The sequence below is a fragment of the Macrobrachium rosenbergii genome, chromosome 22 (genome assembly GCF_040412425.1).
Source record: "Macrobrachium rosenbergii isolate ZJJX-2024 chromosome 22, ASM4041242v1, whole genome shotgun sequence".
In the NCBI taxonomy this organism is placed as follows: Eukaryota; Metazoa; Arthropoda; class Malacostraca; order Decapoda; family Palaemonidae; genus Macrobrachium; species Macrobrachium rosenbergii.
Genome location: NC_089762.1, coordinates 33,165,847 through 33,188,400, shown reverse-complemented (window position 1 = coordinate 33,188,400; position 22,554 = coordinate 33,165,847). Strand labels below are relative to the sequence as shown.

The 22,554-nt window shown below is 33.5% G+C and overlaps 1 protein-coding gene across 1 annotated transcript in view; it reads left to right on the top strand.

Moving 5' to 3' along the window:
- The first annotated feature begins 5,779 nt into the window (after positions 1-5,779).
- The window catches only part of LOC136850456 (uncharacterized), a 78,610-nt gene continuing 61,835 nt past the window's right edge, over positions 5,780-22,554 (top strand). Inside the window, exons 1-2 of the mRNA XM_067124032.1 lie at positions 5,780-5,811; positions 6,616-6,733. Coding sequence (XP_066980133.1) covers positions 5,780-5,811; positions 6,616-6,733 — 150 coding nt within the window. The remainder of the gene's footprint in view (positions 5,812-6,615; positions 6,734-22,554) is intronic.

The following is a 22,554-nucleotide window of genomic DNA, read 5'->3' as shown; positions in this document are numbered from 1 at the left end:
ATTCCAAACAGTCATTTAAACAGAGCCATCATATTATACACATGATTGGATCGAATATAATGTATTCAGGGTAATTCCATTAGTAAAGCTCTTAAGCCTCGTCTAATTGCGTGAACGTACGCCGCATTCAAATGAGCTCTTCAATACGGATAACGTCAGTTGCTTCTGACAACAGAAATGTGAAATGTGATTCTCAATTATAAATAAAATAAATATTCCCTGTGGGTTCAAATATACCTGGGCCACATTCTTTCACCCAACATTTTTGTAGAACAGTTAAAAGGGTGATGTTTATATTTTGACCATTCTGCTTTTGATAAGGGTATTCGTGTATGCTTCAGGCATTTCAGATTTACGGGAAATGGGAGGGAATTCATAATTTACGACTTAAATATGAATATAACACTTTGGTGACATTCAATCATGGCTGGTATCCCTACCGATAATAAATAAAACTTTTATGAAGGTCATTCCTACTTGCAAGCAAAACGATTAGAAATTTAAAAAGAAGCATAAAGAATTCGGGAAAATATTGAAATCAAGCTCGTGTAGAAACAACTGTAATCTCGTTTTAGCTCCTGGAGGAAATTTACCTAATACTAGTAGCAGTCTTCTGGGACTAGACAATACAACTTTACAGCGAATCAGGGTCTCTAGGGAAATTGTCAACGGCAGAATGAACGTTTCTTCACTTAAAAATGATTCCTCGGGGGCAACTAAAATGCGGAATTCCGTTTTCATTGTTTTGTGTGGGAAAAAAAGAAACGAAAAATAATCCCCATTGAAGGTTTCGGTCATATGAATTAGGCTGAATATATCGTGTACAAAAGTGCCTGAGTAAAGAATAACTATGCCTAGAAATGAAATGCAAAACGTAATCTAGCAATCTCTTGGGGAAGTGATTATAGTCATATGAATAGTTTTTAGTTTTTCTGTTAAAGAAAACTATTGTGCTGGCTTTGTCTGTCCGTCCGCCGTCAGATCTTAAAACTTACTGAGGCTAGAGGGCTGCAAATTGGTACGTTGATCATCCACCCTCCAATCATCAAAAATACCAAATTGCAGCCCTCTAGCCTCAGTAGTTTTGATTTTATTTAAGATTAAAGTTAGGCACAATCGCACTTCTGGCAGAGCTATAGGTACCAACAACATCGGCCACCACCGGACGGTGGCAGGGTTTCTTGGGCCGCGGCGAAGAGTTTTATGGGCCGTGGCTGAGGCCACCACCGGACAGAAAACTCGATTGTGCGGAAGAAACTTCAGAGCATTTTTTACTTGTTATTGTTTTATCCTCGGTACTCCCCAATAAACAAAAAACAACTCTTCTTTTATCTCTAGCCACCTTTATCTAAGTTCTCCAGTTACGGTATATCTGGGTCATCCAGCTCTTCTTTTGCCCCAGGAGCCCAACTTAAATCATCATATATAGTAGCATTACCCACGGGGTTGTGTTAAGGCCATGTCCAAGCCGTTAACTAAAGCAAACAATAGCAAATATAGACTGGATCCTAACACGACTACAGATGGGGTTGTGACAGACTGTCTACAACAGTAGATATAAAAGCTAGTGTAATAATACAATAAGCAATCTGAGACTGACTATGTCACCTGCGATGGCAGTGCTAAGGTAGGAGTCTAACAGTATTTAATACGTATTATGTGAAAGATATATATACAGTATATATATATATATATATATATATATATATATATGTATATATATATATATATATATATATATATATATATATATATATATATATATATATATATATATATATATATACACATTTATATATGTACAGTATTTATATATATCTACTATCTATCTATCTATATATATATATATATATATATATATATATATATATATATATATATATATATATATATATATATATCCAGTTGTGTATGTGTGAATGGTTATTCACTGACCTCACATAAATTTTAAAAGACTAAACTTATTCGCAAAGGAAAAGAAAAAAATCATTTCCGGACATGTATATTTGAATCACATAACCTCTCTTTCACGGAATAATCCGTTCAGGAACATTTTATTGGCAGGTATTCACGGTCAGAAAAATATATAAACTGGAATCTGAGAAGCAAGTGTTAAGTAGTCAAGCTCCATTCAACGTAACTCACCCTAATGGACCAGAAGGAGGAGGAAGAAGTGCTGGGAAGAATTTATTCATTTGTATATAAGTGCTCAAATGATTCGCGATTCTTGAAGGTTCGTCGTAAAATCGTCAAAATCATATTTTTTTTCAGAATTCCTTTCTTCTTGGAATTTACGACTGGATAATTCTTAAGCAGATTTTACTCAAGTTTCACGACAAGGGTTTAAAAAAAGGAGGAGACATTTTTTGGGAATAATTTCTTTGCAAAGATTTTAAACGGCGTCTTCGTTCCGTCAGATTTTTATCTTTATTTCGAAATTGTCCAGAATTTTATGACTAAAGCTTTACGGTAAATATCAAGTGAAATATTTATCAAGGACTTTAAATGCAGACATTTAAAAAAGGGAAGTTCTTTTCAACTGTGAAGTATGCATTTACTTTCTCCAGAAGCTGTTAGTATTTTTACTACCATGATATTTAATTACTAAACTCGTGAGAAATCTCTTCTGGTAAAAGTTTGAAATTTTGTTGAATTTTATGTGATAAAATTTAAGATTATGTTTCATAAGAGTCAAGATGAAAGAGAAGTAAGATAAGAAAATTTTATTTGCGACAGTAAGATCTAGAGAAATGTTATATATATATATATATATATATATATATATATATATATATATATATATATATATATATATATATATATATATATATACAGTATCTATACAGATACTTATATATATTTGTGTATATATATAAATATATTATATATATACATATATAGATACAGTATATATATATATATATATATATATATATATATATATATATATATATATATATATATATATATATATATATATATATATATATATATATATATATATATATATATATATATATATATATATATATATATATATATATATATATATATATATATATATATATATACATATATACACACACACACACACATATATATATATATATATATATATATATATATATATATATATATATATATATATATATATATATATATATTATATTATATTATGTGTGCGCTCATATATTTTCTTTTTGTACTGTAACTATTACATAATATTTGTCAAACAATTCTGCCAGGGAAATAGCATTCTATATAAAAAAAAACATCAAAGGGAAGAATGATAAAAAATTTTTTTACTTTTAAGCGTATATTATTTTGTAACGCCTCCTTTTTAAAACTGAGTGAACGCATGCAATCTACGAGCGTCGCATTAATAATGCTTCAGGAGTTTAGAACTAATCAATGCACCTTGTTATTTTCGAGATGTAAACAACAAACAAGAAAGAACTTGAAATTTACAAAATAATTTATTTAGATGTCAGTGAACAATAAGATAACCCTTTATTATTCCTTTAAAATAATTGTACGGTTATATTTTGAAAGTCACCTAGCTTTTGCTTCCTTTGTTTATAATAATGTTAATGTGGGCTCTATTGTCTACCCCACGCCAATCTCTCTCTCTTTCTCTCTCTCTCCCCACGCCAAGGTCTCTCTTTCTCTTTCTCTCTCTTACAGTAATGATAATATGAGGTCTATAGTCTCCCCACGCCAAGATGCTCTCTCTCTCTCCCCACGCCCAGCTCTCGCGCGCTCTCTCTCTCTCCCACAATAATGATATTACGAGGTCTAAAGTCTCCCCCACGCCAAGATCTCTCTCTCTCTCTCTCTCTCTCCCATAATAATGACATTATGAGGTCTATAGTCTCCCCACGCCAAGATTCTCTCTCTCTCTCTCTCCCTTACAATAATGATGATATGCGCTCTATAGTCTCCCCAACGCCAAGATCTCTCTCTCTCTCTCTCTCTCTCTCTCTCTGTCTCCCTTTCTCTCTCTCTCTCTCTACTTTCATTACTATGATTATCAAGGGTCTCAGTTCTCGCGAGGCAGATATTCCAATTTTTGGTAAATTTTGGCACTATAGAAGCGGAAGTATTAATAACTTGCTATATACAGCCTCATTCTCTATGTAAATGAAATGCAAATTTTCAAATTTTCTTAGCATGTGTACTCTCTCATATATCACTCGGAAATTTAAGAGAGGTCGGAAATTCACTTTCGCATGTCTATTATCATACATCTTGCACATAAACTTGTGTTTTTACGAGTGAAAAATATTATATGTTTGCACAGGAAAAGAACAGGGTTCATTTACGCATGCAAGCAACTGCTGCAGGTATTCATTTTTCGTAGCGTTGTTATGTACAGCATATTGAGACCCTCCCCTCCCCTCCCCTCCCCTTACACTCATCCGGGACGGAGACACAACGGCCCCCCCCCACCCCTCAAACTGACGAAATACCGAGGCGCTAACCCACTCTCCCCATAATTTTACACTAAGTGGTATCTGCTATTTCAGTAATATTTTCAGCCGGTTGCTCGCCTGTGGTTTACCTTTCGAATATAAGAGTTTTAAAATTCTAGCGTATACACAGTGATTTATTTAAAATACAATGATACTGTAATCCATATCTCCGTATTTTATCGTTAAAGTCCAGAAACAATTATTATACGCTCTTATATTGTTTATGAATGCAGAAAAAATAGATGTTGTACATTTCTTTAAACTTTCACGTGAAGAATTTCCACTTTTTTAACTGGTTTAGTGTTCTCCAGGTTCCTGCCCCCACCTCTCACTCTCTCTCTCTCTCAGCAAGGTGACTAACTTAACCACTCTCAGTAAAAAGCACGATATCTTTTTTTTTTTTTTGTGAACTACTTAACGAAGGAAATCAAACAAAATTAACAATAAATGGATTAAACGTCGATTCAGTATGCTTTCCTTTCAAAATGGCCGACACTGGGGAAAGTTCTCTTTAAATAACTCGCCTTCCAATGGCACTTCCAGCTCAGACAGTGGATCCATTTTCCTCACGGCAAGCCGAGTTGAAAAAAAGGTCGGCCATTTTTCACTTTTACTGTGCTGCAATTTGTAATCCTTAATTCATGTTAGTTTCATCCATCTTCCGGAAGCCTACAGAATTATCTCTATTTTTCACCTCCATTTCTTTTACCTCTAATTACCTCAGCTATGCTTCATGTAAATGGAAAATGTTTTGCTATTTCTGAAATAACCCAGTTTTAGTTCTCTGTAAAAGAAAACTATTGTGCCGGCTTTGTCTGCCCGCCCACACTTTTTCTGTCCGCCCTCAAGTCTTAAAAACTACTGAGGTTAGAGGACGGCAATTTGGTATGTTGATCATTCACCCTCCAATCATCAAACATACAAAATTGTTGCCCTCTAGCCTCAGTAGTTTTTATTTCATTTTTTTTAAGGTTAAAGTTAGCCATAATCGTGCTTCTGGCAACGCTAAGGACTGGCCACCACCGGGCGGTGGTTAAATTCATGGGTTGCGGCTCATACAGCATTATATCGAGACCACCGAAAGATGGATCTATTTTCGGTAGCTCGATTTTACGCTTTGGCGGCTGTACAGAAAACTCGATTGCGCCGAAGAAACTTCGGCTCATTGTTTACCCGTTTTCTTCATTTCCAAGTATGAGGTGGAAAAATAGTGTGTTAAGAGATCTAAGGGAATTGGGAGTGGAGGATCCTGAGAATAACTGGAGACATGCAACAGGGGAAGGTGGAAAGGTCTGGTGCAAGCGGCCATGGGTCACCAAGAGGCCCAAAAGCCACCAGAGTGAGTGAGTGAGTTAGTGAGAGTGAGTCATTTTCAAATATAATGTTACGCCATTCGATTCGGTTCAACGGAGGTCCTTGCGTTGATCTGAGACGTATTTATAGGATGGTACTGATACTAGCTGATGTTATTCTTAATTGAGGATCTGCCTTGATCAATCACGTTTTGAATTGCATTTTTTCCAAAAAGGCTGCACAGGCCTTTGTACACCGCTGTAAGTCCTTACGCGTATTACTACTGTCCTGTTGAAGGCCGCCGTCTGATAATGTTAATAGTTGTTGGTAGAAGACAATAAATGGAAAAAACACTGTGGCGATTTTCGTCTTTCCCCTTATCTTCTTTTTACGGACAGTTTTATAAGGGAAAGACGAAAAGAAGTTTTTTCCATTTGAGAAAATATGACGTTGGAAGTGTATCATCCTTCAGTTACACAAGTTGGAAAAAACACAAAACGTGATTGATCAAGGCAGATCCTCAATATGTAATATCACACATATATGTATATATATACATACACATGTATATGGAAAAAATATATAAATATATAATATATATATATATATATATATATATATATATATGTATATGTAAATATAAATAATATATATATATATATATATATATATATATATATATATATATGTGTATATATATGTATATATATATATATATTTATATATACATATATATATGTATATATATTTATATATACATATATACATATATATATACACACATACATATAACAATAGATAAAATAATGTTAGCGAAACTATATGGTCAAATTCACCTGACCTTTGAAAGCACAACAGCCATTGTTGTGCTATCCACAAGACGCCGCGTCAACCCAGACAACGGAGAAACAACACATCTCACACGTTTGTTCCTCGCAGCCGCAGAAGCCAAGGCTCCTTTGGAACAAGTTTGTTTTGATCATCTGTAGATACGTCGGCCAAAGCATGTTTGCTTATCTTTCGGTACAATAACGCCTGTAGATGGGCTGTTTCCCATGTGTATGCTTACGCACAATGGCCATTGGCCAATTTCAAAGCCGAGGCCATAGGCAATTCCCTCCACCATTTGCAGACTTGGACGGATGGGACAAGATACTACAAGGGCGACTCCTGTCGCTGAGATTTCGAGAGATAATGAATACCGGGCAATGGTGGACATTACCTTATGACCTATCTCCCGTGCAAACACTCACACAATAATCCCCAGCCTGGAGAGAGAGAGAGAGAGAGAGAGAGAGAGAGAGAGAGAGAGAGAGAGAGAGAGAGTTTTGAGTGGATTTGGTTGATTGGGTTTGATATTTAGCAAATTTTCTCTTCTGGTATATTCTCCCGTGCAAACACTCACACAATAACCCCCAACCTGAGAGAGAGAGAGAGAGAGAGAGAGAGAGAGAGAGAGAGAGAGAGAGCTTTGAGTGGATTTGGTTGATTGGGTTTGATATTTTAGCAAATTTTCTCTTCTGGTATATTAGCCGTGCAAACGCTCACACAGCCATACTTGGGGAGAGAGAGAGAGAGAGAGAGAGAGAGAGAGAGAGAGAGAGAGAGAGAGAGAGAGAGAGAGAGAGAGAGAGTTTTGAGTGGATTTGGTTGATTGGGTTTGATATTTTAGCAGATTTTCTCTTCTAGTATATTCTCCCGTGCAAACACGCACACAATCATCCTTGGGAGAGAGAGAGAGAGAGAGAGAGAGAGAGAGAGAGAGAGAGAGAGAGAGAGAGAGAGAGAGAGAGAGAGTAGTTTAATTCTAAGAATTTGGCAAAGGAATCAAAACGTTATGTTTACCTGTGTTCAACATCCTACAGCAGCTAACCTGAGTATTCTTAGATAAACGATTTATCCTTATTGAAGGTTCTCATTTTTAAAAACTTTGCATTGTTCCCATTTACTCAATTAAGGAAACTGAGGAAATGCTGCGATGCAGAACACAACCGTCAATAAAGGCTTTGAAAGGTGCACAACACATTTAATACATCTGTAGATTTTGGATTCAAAATACTTTCTAAGAAAAGCAGTAAACAAAGAACATCAAACAACATAATCCTTAATAACTAACAACGGAATCAACTTCCAAGAACTTTACAGTCAGCGTCGTGAAACAAAGGCCTCAGTTATGCATTATATATATAAATTGTCTCCCTGTGAATGAATACCTCTCGTGGAGAACAATGTACTCTCTCCTGATTCCCGGGAAAGTTCATTATTAACTTACGGAATAAAGTCATCATATGTAGCGAAAGACTGAAGGGTATTGTTGAACTTACGGCCAAGTGTCATTCAATCAAACTCGTCCTACCATACGCGGATATCTGGTGAGCTTATAGTATACGCGGATATTTGGTGAGCTTACACGGTAGAATGACCATTATACTGATAAGGAGAATTCAAGGCAGAGAAACAGATATTCCTCTTGATCTCATGGTTTGAAGGCTGAACTAAAGGTGATCATTCGGAATTATTTAATGAATAATTGGTAAGAAATTCTTCAGGATTCCTTCCGATGATCAAAAGAAGATACCAGACCTAAACAAATGTTAAGGGAATTCTCTTTAAAGTTTCTTGATTGTTATTTACATATTGTTGAATTGTTGTTACCAAAAGGTAGCTGAAAAAATAATGATGTATTATAGCAAAAATTAATTGGTCAAATAATTATAAAGAGGTACATACTTCTGAAAGCTTTTAAGTAGTAGAACCCATTTTGCGAAGATATTTTTAATTGAATTATTTATGAGCTACGGTAACACTTGCATTTACTATGAATAATCTGTTTTACAGCCGTGGACAAAAGTTCTACGCATTTTTAACGTAGAATTTATATGCAAATCTATAGATGTTAGACAGTAATGTCTCTTGTAATAAAAGAAAATAAAGATAAATTATGATCCTACTAGCAAGAACCTATACATATAAAATGAGATTCAAATTGGAAAACTTGGACAAAATGTAAATAATTCACAAAGGCAATGAAGAACATATGGACTCAAATAAACAATCAATTGACAGATAAAATTTAGAATATAGTAGCATACGAAACCAAACATATGAAACAGGCCAGTCCCGTAACCATAGGAAGACAAGTGCTCAGTTTCTGTAGTTGAGTTCCTTCATCTATGAGTATGTAAACCTTTCATACTATAATAGCACAGATGGACAGACTCCTCAGTCGCGTGTAAGGGAACAGTTTAAGCCAAAACTCATTGACAGCTCCAACTGGCATTCGGACAAATTAGCATATGTGAAGGGCAACGGTGGGGAGGCAAGTTACCAGGCCTTCTGTTATTTAGATTTCAAGAGCCAATAAACGCAAATTTGCATTTGAAATGACCACCAAGTTCCCTCTCCCATTCACTGACTCATATATGTATCTGACGTATCGTCTGGGAGAGAGAGAGAGAGAGAGAGAGAGAGAGAGAGAGAGAGAGAGAGAGAGAGAGAGAGAGAGAGAGAGAGGACTTGGTTGGCTGTTACTGGCTTGTTTGGCAAACATTCTTGGAACTATAATTCCCGAAGTTCTCACATTTCTATCAGTTTTAAAGTTCTGACGTACACACAGACACATCAACGCACACACACACATACATATACACACACCGATCGAATGGTGCATGGGACTTCTTTTGATAGCCTAACATTTTATGTATATGTAAATAATATTATTGCACCTCTTTCAAGTTTGGTAATTTAGCAAGTGAGTGTTTATCTGGGAATGGAGTTTTTATCTATGAATGGAGTTTTAGGTTATGTTGCTGTCTAATTGTTTACACAGAGCAATGTAACTGTGGTAAAACCACACGAGAACCTATCTTTGAAACGTCTGAAATACTACGCAACAGAAATTTACTCTAATACCTACGCACTTAAAATTGACAAACATTTTCATAATTATCCTTTTCTTTGTTCATAATATATATATATATATATATATATATATATATATATATATATATATATATATATATATATATATATATATATATGGCCCAATATAGTGATTATTCACTCTGAGTCTCAAGTTCAAAGAACAAGCAAAGATTTTACCCTTTAAGTTACCGTTAATTCTTTATTTATAAGACTAATTACTATATACTTTTAAGAGAATTATTCTTGACAAAATGGCATAGATATGCACCCAGCTATTAAGTGTAAGATCTCCCTATATGTTATTTCCCCTCCATCCTAAAAGTACATGAGAAATGGAATAGAAGAAAATTAAACATATTTTAATGACACCGAAAACCTCCTCAGTGAGATCATTGTCATCTGATGTTTAACGAGTAGCCTTTAATTACCAGACCTCAAAATTATGGTCTTGCATCTGTCAAATAAATTAAACGTTGAATGTTTCCCCAAATTTGTGTGGTAAATCGCTGAAATTTGGTTGTTAGATTTACGTAATGGAACAATAACAACGAAAGTCCTCGGAGAAGTATCTATCCAATGAAAAGAAAATAAAACCCAAAATTTGTGGTCAAAAGACGACACGAACTTTTTTGGGTACAGTATAAAGTTGACATCTAAAGAAAATAATATGCAGACGTTTAATCTTCTTCTTTAGCTTCCAGAAGCACTATTTTCCAGTGTCTCTTAACACACATTGAGAAGGTTAGTGTATTTTTTTTTAAATCTGTCCAAACTTCGTCTCTTCTTCTCACCACAGTCTCTTAATTACCCACCTGTCCGATTTCGCCACTCCCCAACATGGCAGCGACTTGCGCGTCCTGCATCTGTTCCTTCCTACTAATTAATTAAGAGATCCCTCATTTACCGCTTAATTAACTCGATAATTGAGTCGTACATCTCAGACGCTCTCTCCGGATGTTGAGGATGTTAATTAACGCGATATTAACTTAACCTGCTTCCTTTGTTTGTCCATTCGGAATGCCGCGGTTATTAGACATTTCGAGTCGCCGAACTTCTGATTAGAACTCCATCACCTCCGAGGTGTTGACATGCTCTCTTTGTGGCTCCGCTGCCCTCCATTGCTTAGTGATGTGTTGGAGTTTTAGGTCTTCGTTGGTTTGAAGTTGGCTCTATATTACCCAGGTGTCGTAATTCGTAAGTTATTTGTTGTTATATATTATGATACCGCGAGTGAATGACTTGGAGTTTTCGTTGTTCATTGGTTTGAAGTTGACGCTATATTACCCAGGTATCATAATAAGTTATTTTTGTGATATATTATACCGCAGGTGAATGACTTGGAGTTTTTGTCTTTTTAGTTTGGCTTTGACGCTGAATTGCACAGGTTTCATAACTAATAAGTTATTTGTTGTGATATATTATGATACCGCGAGTGAATGACTTAGAATTTTCATGTCTTTTTTGGTTTGAAGTTGACACCGTATTACCCAGATATCATAAAATCGATAAATTATTTGTCGTGAGACATTACGGAATCACTTTTTCAAGCAGGTACGAATTAACTTTGATACTTTGTGAAATCCGCATAGTTTGAAGGAACTGTTGCGGCAGTAAATTTTCAACAAAACAGAGTTGTATTAATTCTCTGTAACAAAATACATTTGCGAAATAATTAATGAAGAAAAATTAGTAACATAAAAGAGAGGTATTCAAAGAACAAATGAGCGCAGGACAGTCGAAATGATAATTAAAGACTAATAATATGACAAGTTTCAAGTAGAAATACAAACTGATATTTCCTGAATACAAACAAATCACTAAATTAAAATAAAATAAAGAAGTATTTCTTTTAAAAACCTGTCGAAAATAAAAATGGAACACAAATACGGTTTTTCATTTTCGGTATTTTAAAAATAAAAGGTACAAACGACAATATAAATCAAATAAAAGAAATATATAATGAAACAATGATGAAGAATACGGGAAAGACAAAATTGCGCAAGTTCTTTCATTTTGAAATCAAGAAATTCTGAAAGCAAAGTCTTATGCATGCGAGAATGCAACAGACAATACAAATGGAATTTAAATGCATGTATTGAAATTGTGGAACCTGGAAAAATGAAAGCACTGCCGAAGAATATAAATTCGTTAGAAAACGAGAAAGTAACTGGAGTGAAAAATTATGCATTTGTCGCTTGAACTTTATTGTTTTTTTTTTTTTTTTTTTTTTGGAAAAACATGAATACTGAATAAATACTAACAAGTAAAAACTGCGCCGAAGCAATCGAGTTTTCTGTACAGCCGCTACAGCGTATAATCAAGGCCACAGAAAATAGATGTGTCTTTCGGTGGTCTCGGTATAATGCTGTATGAGCCGCAGCCCATGAAACTTTAACCACGCGCCGGTGGTGGCCTGTCCTATATCGTTGCCAGAAGCACGATTATGGCTAACTTTAACCTTAAATAAAATAAAAACTACTGAAGCTAGAGGGCTGCAATTTCGTACGTTTGATGATTGGAGGGTGGATGATCAACATACCAATTTGTAGTCCTCTAGCTTCAGTAGTTTTTAATATCTGAGGCGGACAGAAAAAGTGCGAACGGACAGACAAAGCTGGCACAACAGTTTTCTTTTACAGAAAACTAAAACCCATTTGTTACCTGTCAGTTAGACTGCTACGTAGCTAACATATATAATACAGAGAAAATAATGAATTGCTAAAAAGTCTTAGATTATTACATGTCATTATAAATGTATTACCTTCGCCTTGACAAGAGAATGAAAGATTAGAATGATTGAATTCAATGTCTGAGCTGTTTATGTGGCTTGTATTACTACTGCAAGTATTAACTGAGTTACCGAATACTGGACTGAGACTGAACAAGTTTAACTAGAAAATTAAGGCTGATTTAATTATATGAGGAACAGTCCTAACTATTTTCTGAGCCTATACGTAAATTTACAAGCACCTAAATCAATATCAACAGATGATCTTCATTGTAACTACAATTACCAACATGATATTTTAGATACAACAACATGCAAATACTCCTTGAAATCTAAATGTAAATAACATTCTCCATCTTAAGTTCAACGTAGGCTACCACAGTAGTGAATATAACTATAACAGAGAGACATTGACAGATCTCTCTCTCTCTCTCTCTCTCTCTCTCTCTCTCTCTCTCTCTCTCTCTCTCTCTCTCTCTCTGTGGAGGAAAGGGAAGTAGAGAAGTCATCAAACATGCTACCAGCGCCATGACAATGACGATATCGTTTATTTGACAAGTTTTCTTATTAGAGAAAGACTGGGAAAGACGCTGTGGAACTGGAGAGAGAGAGAGAGAGAGAGAGAGAGAGAGAGAGAGAGAGAGAGAGAGAGAGAGAGAGAGAGAGAGAGAGAGAGCTGTAAATAAGAAAAGAGACAGAGAAAAAGAGAGTGAAATCAATAGAAAGAAAGGTATATAGAAACAAAGGATATTTTTGCATCAGAAACAAAGTAGGCTATTTTTGTCTATCATTTATACAGTAAATATATATATATATATATATATATATATATATATATATATATATATATATATATATATATATATATATATATATATATATATATATATATATATATATATATATAATCAGCTATCTAGCGTCTGACATAAAAAAAATGGACCCCAAAGGCTTTCATACGATTTTAAGTGCAATGTCCTAAGTAGTCATATTCTTTTCCCATAAACAGCTACTGTCTACAGAGATTCTGAATAGCTTGCGTAAGAAAATTATCATTAATAATTATAAAAGACTATTGCTATGTCAGGTAATTTTAATGTTTCATGCGGTTTCTCATAACTGCAATAAATTGTCATATAATAATTTTTCTGTTTGATTTCGAGAGACAAAATGAATTTAAAATTCAGTGTGCAGAGTCGAAAAGAGATGCTTAATAAAGAAGCATACATTAAAAAGATAAATAAAATAGGTACATATTAAGAAAAGTATATGACTTTCTAAAGGATTTTATATACAGGAAGCACAAGCGATCGACATTTCTGGATAGTAGCGAAAAACTAGAGAGTGAAAAATCAGGTTTTTGTTGTTCGAATTCAGTGAGGTGTGAAAAATGATAAACGGTGCGTGTCCATGGACTGAATTTGTTTCATAAGTCAAGCAAAACTTCGTTCGTGGGACTTTGCAAATAATATTCCGCTAGGAAATTTTCGCAGGTCATTAATTGAACGAGGGATAGCAGGTCGCGTATCTTAAAATCTTTGCCTATTTACAAAAATTACAGTTAAAGTAATATTTGTGAAGTAATATCAGCGTGTTCGGCAAAATGAAATATAAATAATGCATGATGAAAATGATAATAACACTGCAGAAATAAGAATAAGTAAAAGAAAGTAAATGTTTTGCCAATTATCGACCTGAATTTTATGAGGTTCAAAGAGACTCAGAGCCGGAATAAATTTGAGCCGAAGAAGAAGAAAAAAAGAGGAAAATGAGACATAAAAAAAATAAAATGAACTGCCTTATGTTTCCCTGAAAAATATCCTTACAATTAAATTTCTCCGAACAAACAAAACCGATTGAAATTTAATCCTTAGCAGAGTCGCAGTAACGAAGTTGTCAACATTCTCCTGCATTTGTTTTCATTTCTCAGATAATAAGCTGATCTAATTTCTCGCTTTCGCTGTTGTATTTAAAAAGATAATGTTAATAGAGAGATTCAAGTGTCCTTAGAATTAATATAGGTGTTTGCAGCGTCCCTTCGGCCCCTAGCTGCACCCACTTTTAAGCATTTTATCTAACCTCCATTCTTGCTCCCTTTTTCAGTCTTGCTGTCCAGCCTCTCTAACTATTACCTCTTAGTGCAAATGTGGGGTTTTCTCCCACTTCCACCTTCAGAACCTTGAACTTCATCTCCATTATCTTATGGAGCTCTCAATCTTGCTATCCAACCGCTCCAACAGCATTTTTTTGTCTTAAGCACTGAATGGCAGAAAGTGCCCAAGCGCTTGGCTTCACAGCTTAAATCAAATCATGTATGCTTGCAATTAGTCTAGCGTCATGGATAATAATAATAATAATAATAATAATAATAATAATAATAATAATAATAATAAAACTTCGAATCGCCTTATTATGTTTGGAGTGTAGTTATATTTTCCAGAAGAAATTAAGCGCATTTTTCATTTAATTATCGGATTCCTCAAAACTTACGATTATTTCTGGTCACAGTTCCGCAGTTCCTAATACTGAAAAAAAATTATATTTAAATACTGTATATATATTATATACATATATATATGTAAGTATACTATATATATATATATATATATATATATATATATATATATATATATATATATATATATATATATATATATAAATTAAAACAAACCCCAATTTATCAAAAAGTTGAATATCTACATTGAAATCAAGCAGAAAAATTTATCATTCATTCCTCATCAGTGAATGTGATATTACTAAAAATATCATTAAAAGATAATTTTTCAGATAACATTATTAATATTGAACGACCTGAAGGATAATTAATCTTTAAATCTATTCTCCTAACATTTTATCAAATGCAATTACGTAATTTTTAAATTTTTTAATTATGCAAAATCTGCCTTAACTGCAGCAGTTCAAACTTTAATGTAATTGATTCTAATTATCATATATTTTAAAAATAGGCGTGGTTAATTCAAATATCATGGTACATCTCATGATTAGATAAGAAAATAGTAAAATATCTATGATGTTAATGTTGATTATGATGGTATATATGTATATATATATATATATATATATATATATATATATATATATATATATATATATATATATATATATATATATATATATATATATATATATATATATATATATATATATTGAAATATACAATTCAACAGATTCATGTTTTCTTTTCGATCACTTTTGTCATTCAGAATGTAATTATTAATTATATATATTGAAAGACAATTCAACAAATTCATGTTTTATTTTTCGATCACTTTTGTCATTCAGAATGTAATTATTCATTTTCATTAATTTTATCTGCACGTGTGTTCAGAAAGGCGATATTTTCTCGCTACTTTCCGTCTTTTACAACTACAAGAAGCTTCAAGCTCCCAGCTGGCTCTGTAAAATTCTCTGATTGCTCACAACAAGCTCTTGTAAAGTCAAATAATCTGAAACATAGATTTTGTGTTCTTTCAGAATTACTTTTTTTTTTTATACATCCCACTCAGAACATTACGCAATTCTGTAATTGCGTCATGGCAATTCTTTTTGCGTTTCATTCAGTGGAGAGACTCAGTTATCCGCATTTTATCAGTTCGTTTCTCTCGCGATTAAGTGATATGATTCTAGGATTTTCTCAGCTAAAAATCGCCTCTTTTGCCAAGTATCGGATTCATCTGTCTGTTTTTATTTTCTTTCAACAAGGGACTTGAAAATGTCATTAGAGGTTTTAAAGTGCTTTCGTTTTCTGTACGCAAAAATGATATTCAAGTTCATAATACTTGTAAAATGTGTATTAAGAATTTTCTTTATTTTGACGTCATATAAAAATATAGGCTAAAATATATAAGAGGATTAACATTTGATTAATCGGATGGCTTTTCTTATTATTTTCTTTAGCAACACTTGGAGAATAACGAATGGGGATGAAAAGTCGTTAAATAATGAATTCATAATTTTTGCTCAGAAGGGTATTTTACCTACAGCACGATAACTGCAACTAAGTGGTCGTATACGGAGTTACGTATCCATAAATTTTTTACTATTGTACTGATGACATGCGCAAGGGAATAGTGTTGATTATTTTTTTTTTTTTTTTAGAAAGCCTATGATTTTCATCATCGCGATTATCTGAAATTGCATACCCTGAGTTTGTGTCGCTAAATATTACTATTTACCTAACGGCATGAGACGTCAAATAGCTGTAAAAGAATACTATTTATCTTCTTAGAAAAACTATCTTTTTCATAATCATGATTATCTAAGAGTGCTGTTATAAATACATGTATAAAAATATATATTGTCTGAGATTGCTGTTATACATACACGTATAAGAATACTTACTATCAGAGATGGCTCTTATAAATACATATATAAGAATATTTATTGTCTGAGATTGGTGTTATAAATAAATGTATAGGAATATATATCATCTGAGATTGCTGGTATAAATACGCGTATACGAATATTTATTATCTGAGACATGTATAAGGATATTTATTGTCTGAGATTGCTGTAATAAATACATATACATGAATACTATTATCTGAGATTGCTGTTATAAATACATGCATAATAATTATAAATAATATACAGGAATACTATTATCGGAAATTGCAGTTACAAATATATGTATAAGAATATTTATTATCTGAGATTGCTGTTATAAATACATGAACCGGAATATTTATTATCTGAGATATCCGCTAGAATTCCACGTATGAGATCATTCTCACTAAAACCACTTGACTTTAGAAACAGCTTCGCCATTAAGAGGAATTGTAATTTAAAACATATGAAACACATTTAGCTCCATGGATTACGTTCACACCTTTGACCCTTTGGGAGTTAAGTCAAGATATAGAAGGCGGAGGTAATTCAGTTTATATCCAATGATTCTTCAAGTCCTTAATGAATTGATACTAAACGTTTGTCTGGCTCTAAACACAATAAAATTTTCATCTGTTATGTACGAAGCGAGTTTAATAAGAGATCATGAGAGCCATAACTCATGACGACTGACTAAGAGGATATTTAAGTGTGTAATACGTGCAATAAAATAATGTATATAATTATATAATTATAAATGTGGGAAGAGACGAATAGAAGTGTCCGTTTAATTGCATCATTAATCCTATAATCTCCACTAAGCACACATTTGTTCAAATTATATCACTAATTGCAGCGTAAAAGACTTGTTTAGATTCTCTCTCTCTCCAATAAATTTATTATTTTCCATTGTCTGTCACAACAGAAACAACATTGTAATTTAATTATTATTAGTTATCTATTTGCTTTGCTGTCACTTATTATGTTGATGAAAATGGTGACAAAGGGAGGGAATTTAAGATTATCTATACGAAGTTATCTCGATAGAAGAAAAGTCATTGCATTTCTTCACTAATGAATATACTTTATATATATATATATATATATATATATATATATATATATGCACATGTATATATATACATATATACATTTACATACATACATGCATACACATACACACATATATTTGTATATATATACATACACGCATACATACATACATACATACATACATACACACACACACACATATATATATGTATATATATATATATATATATATATATATATATATATATATAATATATATATATATATATATATATATATATATATATATATATATATATATATATATATATATATATATATATATATATATTACAAGTCAACGTAAAATGGGAATATCTAAGAAATAACCAACGAAAAACTGAGTTCCATTTTTATTCAGATTTCTAAATTGAGCCCCATTTGCCGAAAGTGCCTTAAAATGTGAAATAAAGCCAACCATTACACCTGCACAGAAAACTTGTCAGTACAGTATCCACTCCACCTGACCAGACTGTACTTTTATGACAGATAGATGTAACGCAATGTTTTAGTGTTTTTAGCTGTCTAATGACAGGGTATGCGTGTCCGACAGCGCAAGAAAAACATCTTTAGAAACGACTGATCAGAGTTTCACGAAACTTGGTAATCAAACTCATCAGATTGCCAGCCCTAGGAGCGCTGTTAATCAGCTCAGTGGTCTGGTAAAACTACGGTACACTTGCTAACTCGATAGGATTAGTTAAGTATACCTTAGTTTAACCAGACCACTGAGCTGATTAACAGCTCTCCTAAGGGCTGGCCCGAAGGATTAGACTTATTTTACGTGGCTGAGAACCAGCTGGTTACTAGCAACGGAACCTACAGCGTATTGTGGAATCCGAACCACATTATGACGAGAAATGAATTTTTATCACCAGAAATAAATTCCTCTAATTTTCACTGGTCGGCCGGAGACTCGAACTCGGGCCTAGCAGAGTGCTAGCCGAGAACTCTATCGACTCGCCCAACGAAGAACTTTCGATAGGATTAGATTTTGTGAGAGGTAACCAAAGGTTAAAGAACAGAAGTTTAGGTCACAGTTCTATGGTTAAAAATACTCAATAACTAATTAACATTTCTCTCTAAATGTTAAACGTCAGGGCATAGGAATTTCAGAGATTCACATATTCCGTAACAAGTGTCACCCCTATTGGCATTTTGATGCCCCAGGATGATTGCATAACCTGCATAGTGATACAACAAAAGGGCAGATTCCTAACAGTTAATTTAGTTAGATATGACCTTTAAAGACCAAAGGTCTAGGCAGCAGACCAAACTACAATATTTGTTTAATGTAAGGTCATATGACTTGAGGATAACAACTTGTTCATTTATTCACTGTTTAAAGGCACAGCATCGAGCCTTCTGTTCCTAAAGAAATCTGCCATGGGTTTCTATCACTTCTATATTATCATCATGAACATTGAAAACCCTAGCAAGCAATGTTCTCTCTCTCTTTATTATTATTATATTACTGTTATTATTAATATCATTGCAATTATATTCATCTTCCCCATCATAACACACACACACACACACACACACACACATATATATATATATATATATATATATATATATATATATATATACACATACATATATATATACAGTATATGTATATATATATATTATATATATATATATATATATATATATATATATATATATATATATATATATGCTTATATGTATGTGTGTGTGTGTAAGATAAAAGGCTCTAGGGCTTCTAGTCTATCACTCATGCGTTGCATCAGAAATAGATAATGATACGGTGCATTTTGAGATCCACAAAATTTGACTAACATTAACAACAACTGCATCAACATCAATAACAACAGTATCAGTACTAAGAAGTACCTGAACAAAGGAGGATAAAAAGAATATCCCCTTTCCAGCTAATTCTGGCTCCCCTGATTAGCACTTCTTGTTGGATTCCGTTACCTTGTATATGAGATTTCTCCTGACGTAAGTACTAGTTTGAATGTTTGTCGAAACTTATGTCAAATGTTACGATCAATGGGAACTTTTCCAGCTGATGAGAAAGACGGGAGGTTATCGAAGCTGTCAGTGTCCAGTTACTGGAATTGCATCTAATTATGTGAAAGGTCAACGAGAAGTACGAATGACATAGTGTTGGAGATGGGTACTTTCTGGTTTTGATCAAATAAATACAAGAAAGAAGAATCTTAATCGGGTGAGGAACTTTGACGTCAAAACAAACTTCAACATTCTCTTCTCCCCTTCATTCAAACTCTATGCTATAACGTTTCAGACAACTGTCCAGCATCAGGTTCTGTAAAAATTAAAAATCAACACATTTATAATCCGAAGAAACATAAAACGAATATAAAATGAACATTTTCTTCTCCCTTCATTCAAACTCTATGCTATAACGTCTCAGACAACTACCTGGCATCAGGTTCTGGCATTTCATAAAATGGTTCTCATTCAAACTCTATGCTATAACGTCTCAGACAACTGTCCAGCATCAGGTTCTGTAAAAATTAAAAATCAACACATTTACATAAAATGAACATTTTCTTCCCCCTTCATTCAAACTCTATGCTATAACGTTTCAGACAACTGTCCAGCATCAGGTTCTGTAAAAATTAAAAATCAACACATTTATAATCCAAAGAAACATAAAACGAATATAAAATGAACATTCTCTTCTCCCTTCATTCAAACTCTATGCTATAACGTTTCAGACAACTGTCCAGCATCAGGTTCTGTAAAAATTAAAAATCAACACATTTATAATCCAAAGAAACATAAAACAAATATAAAATGAACATTCTCTTCTCCCTTCATTCAAACTCTATGCTATAACGTCTCAGACAACTGTCCAGCATCAGGTTCTGTAAAAATTAAAAATCAACACATTTATAATCCAAAGAAACATAAAACGAATATAAACTGAACATTTTCTTCTCCCTTCATTCAAACTATATGCTATAACGTTTCAGACAACTAGACGGCATCAGGTTCTGTAAAAGTTAAAAATCAACACATTTATACCCCCAAAAAACACAAAACGAATATAAAATGAACATATTCAAAATGCTATAACGTCTCAGACAACTGTCCAGCACAACACATTTATAACAATGAATATTTACAAGCAACACACAAACAATGAGTTTCAGTAAATGAGAGAAGAGGATATAGAGGTTTGCTTTGATGGTGCAATTCCTCGCCCGATTAAGGTTTCCCTCATCTGAACACCTCATTACCATAATCATTATGTAAGGCATTAAAACAGGTGTTAAAATATTTATAGTCTAAGGTTCCATTTCGATGCAGTTTTCAAAATAACGATAATATGCTAATGACATGTTACGAACGATGAACTTCTTGAAAACCCTCCAACAATGGCCAGGAATATAAACAATAAGATATTTACAAAGAGTTCACAAATGAGGATGTGTGATTTATTGACCAATAAATGGTTTTTTAGATATGAATTTATATTATCTTATTTATCTTATTTTTCATTAATATATTTTCTACAGTACAATATATAACGCATTAACCAATAATTTCTCCTTACATGATAACACATACATTATTATGTAGTACATGTATATCCATGCACACATGCATAATGTTAGCCAGCATAATACAACGATTTAATTCCTTCCACAGAGATTATGTATCGCATTTAACCTTTGTTTTTATGTTTCCGTTTTTTGTGGAGAAGTGGCTACACGCCTCAAGGTAGCTGCGATGAAGCAGAGAATTTGCTTTATTTCACTGTGAGAATGATTACATGCTTTGTAGAAGACCCCAACTTAGTATCAAGCATAACTACTATCCATATCAGGGACCGAGAGCCATCGTTTTTCTCAAATATCTTTCAGACTGATTATTTCATCGAAATGGTACTTTGACACAGTGTACAAGACACCTCCCGCTAATGTTTGGTAATATGGTGCATTGTCAAATGGTTTTGGCTAAGGTATTTACTCTTAACTTACATGGTGTTGCCAAGCATCGCCAAACTATGCAACCCCATCCCGTACCTCCCTCCCCCTTCCCCTCCTCATCCCTCCCTCACACCACTTTCCTGGCCTCCCCATCTCGCCTCCCACCCCCCTTTCCTGTCTATGGTGGATAGAGGACGTTCCGTTGCACAGAATAGACCTGCTGACTCATACGACTTTGCCTTTAAAGTCAAGAGTAAACGCCTTAAATAACACCATTTGACCACTATATTACCAAAAATATGCGGGAGGGTCTTGTACACTGTGTCAAAGTACCATTTCGATCAAATAATTGGTTTGGAAGATATTTGAGAAAAACGATGACTCGCGGTCCCTGAAATGGATAGTTTTGCTCTGCGTCCTTTTATTTCCTGTTACACGTTTTCTTTACTTTCATTTCTAATCTTTTTGTGGATACTGGGATGCGAATGCAGTGTACTTAATGTTCCTCGAAGAACAATGAGTTCATAATCGCTTGGGAAATAAAAGAAAATAACACTACGGTCCACGAAAGTGCCAAAATATCTTGTGAACGAGAAGCAGTATCAAGAAACGAGGTTCTCATTAAAACTTTGAATTTTCTCATTCCATCCACTTTGATAAAAAAGAAAAAAATTATTAAGCCTTCATTAACAGCTAAAACGCAACATCATTTTCGAGTCCCGGGTAAATTGGTTCCAATATTGCTTGAAGAAGTTTCTCGCTTGTATTT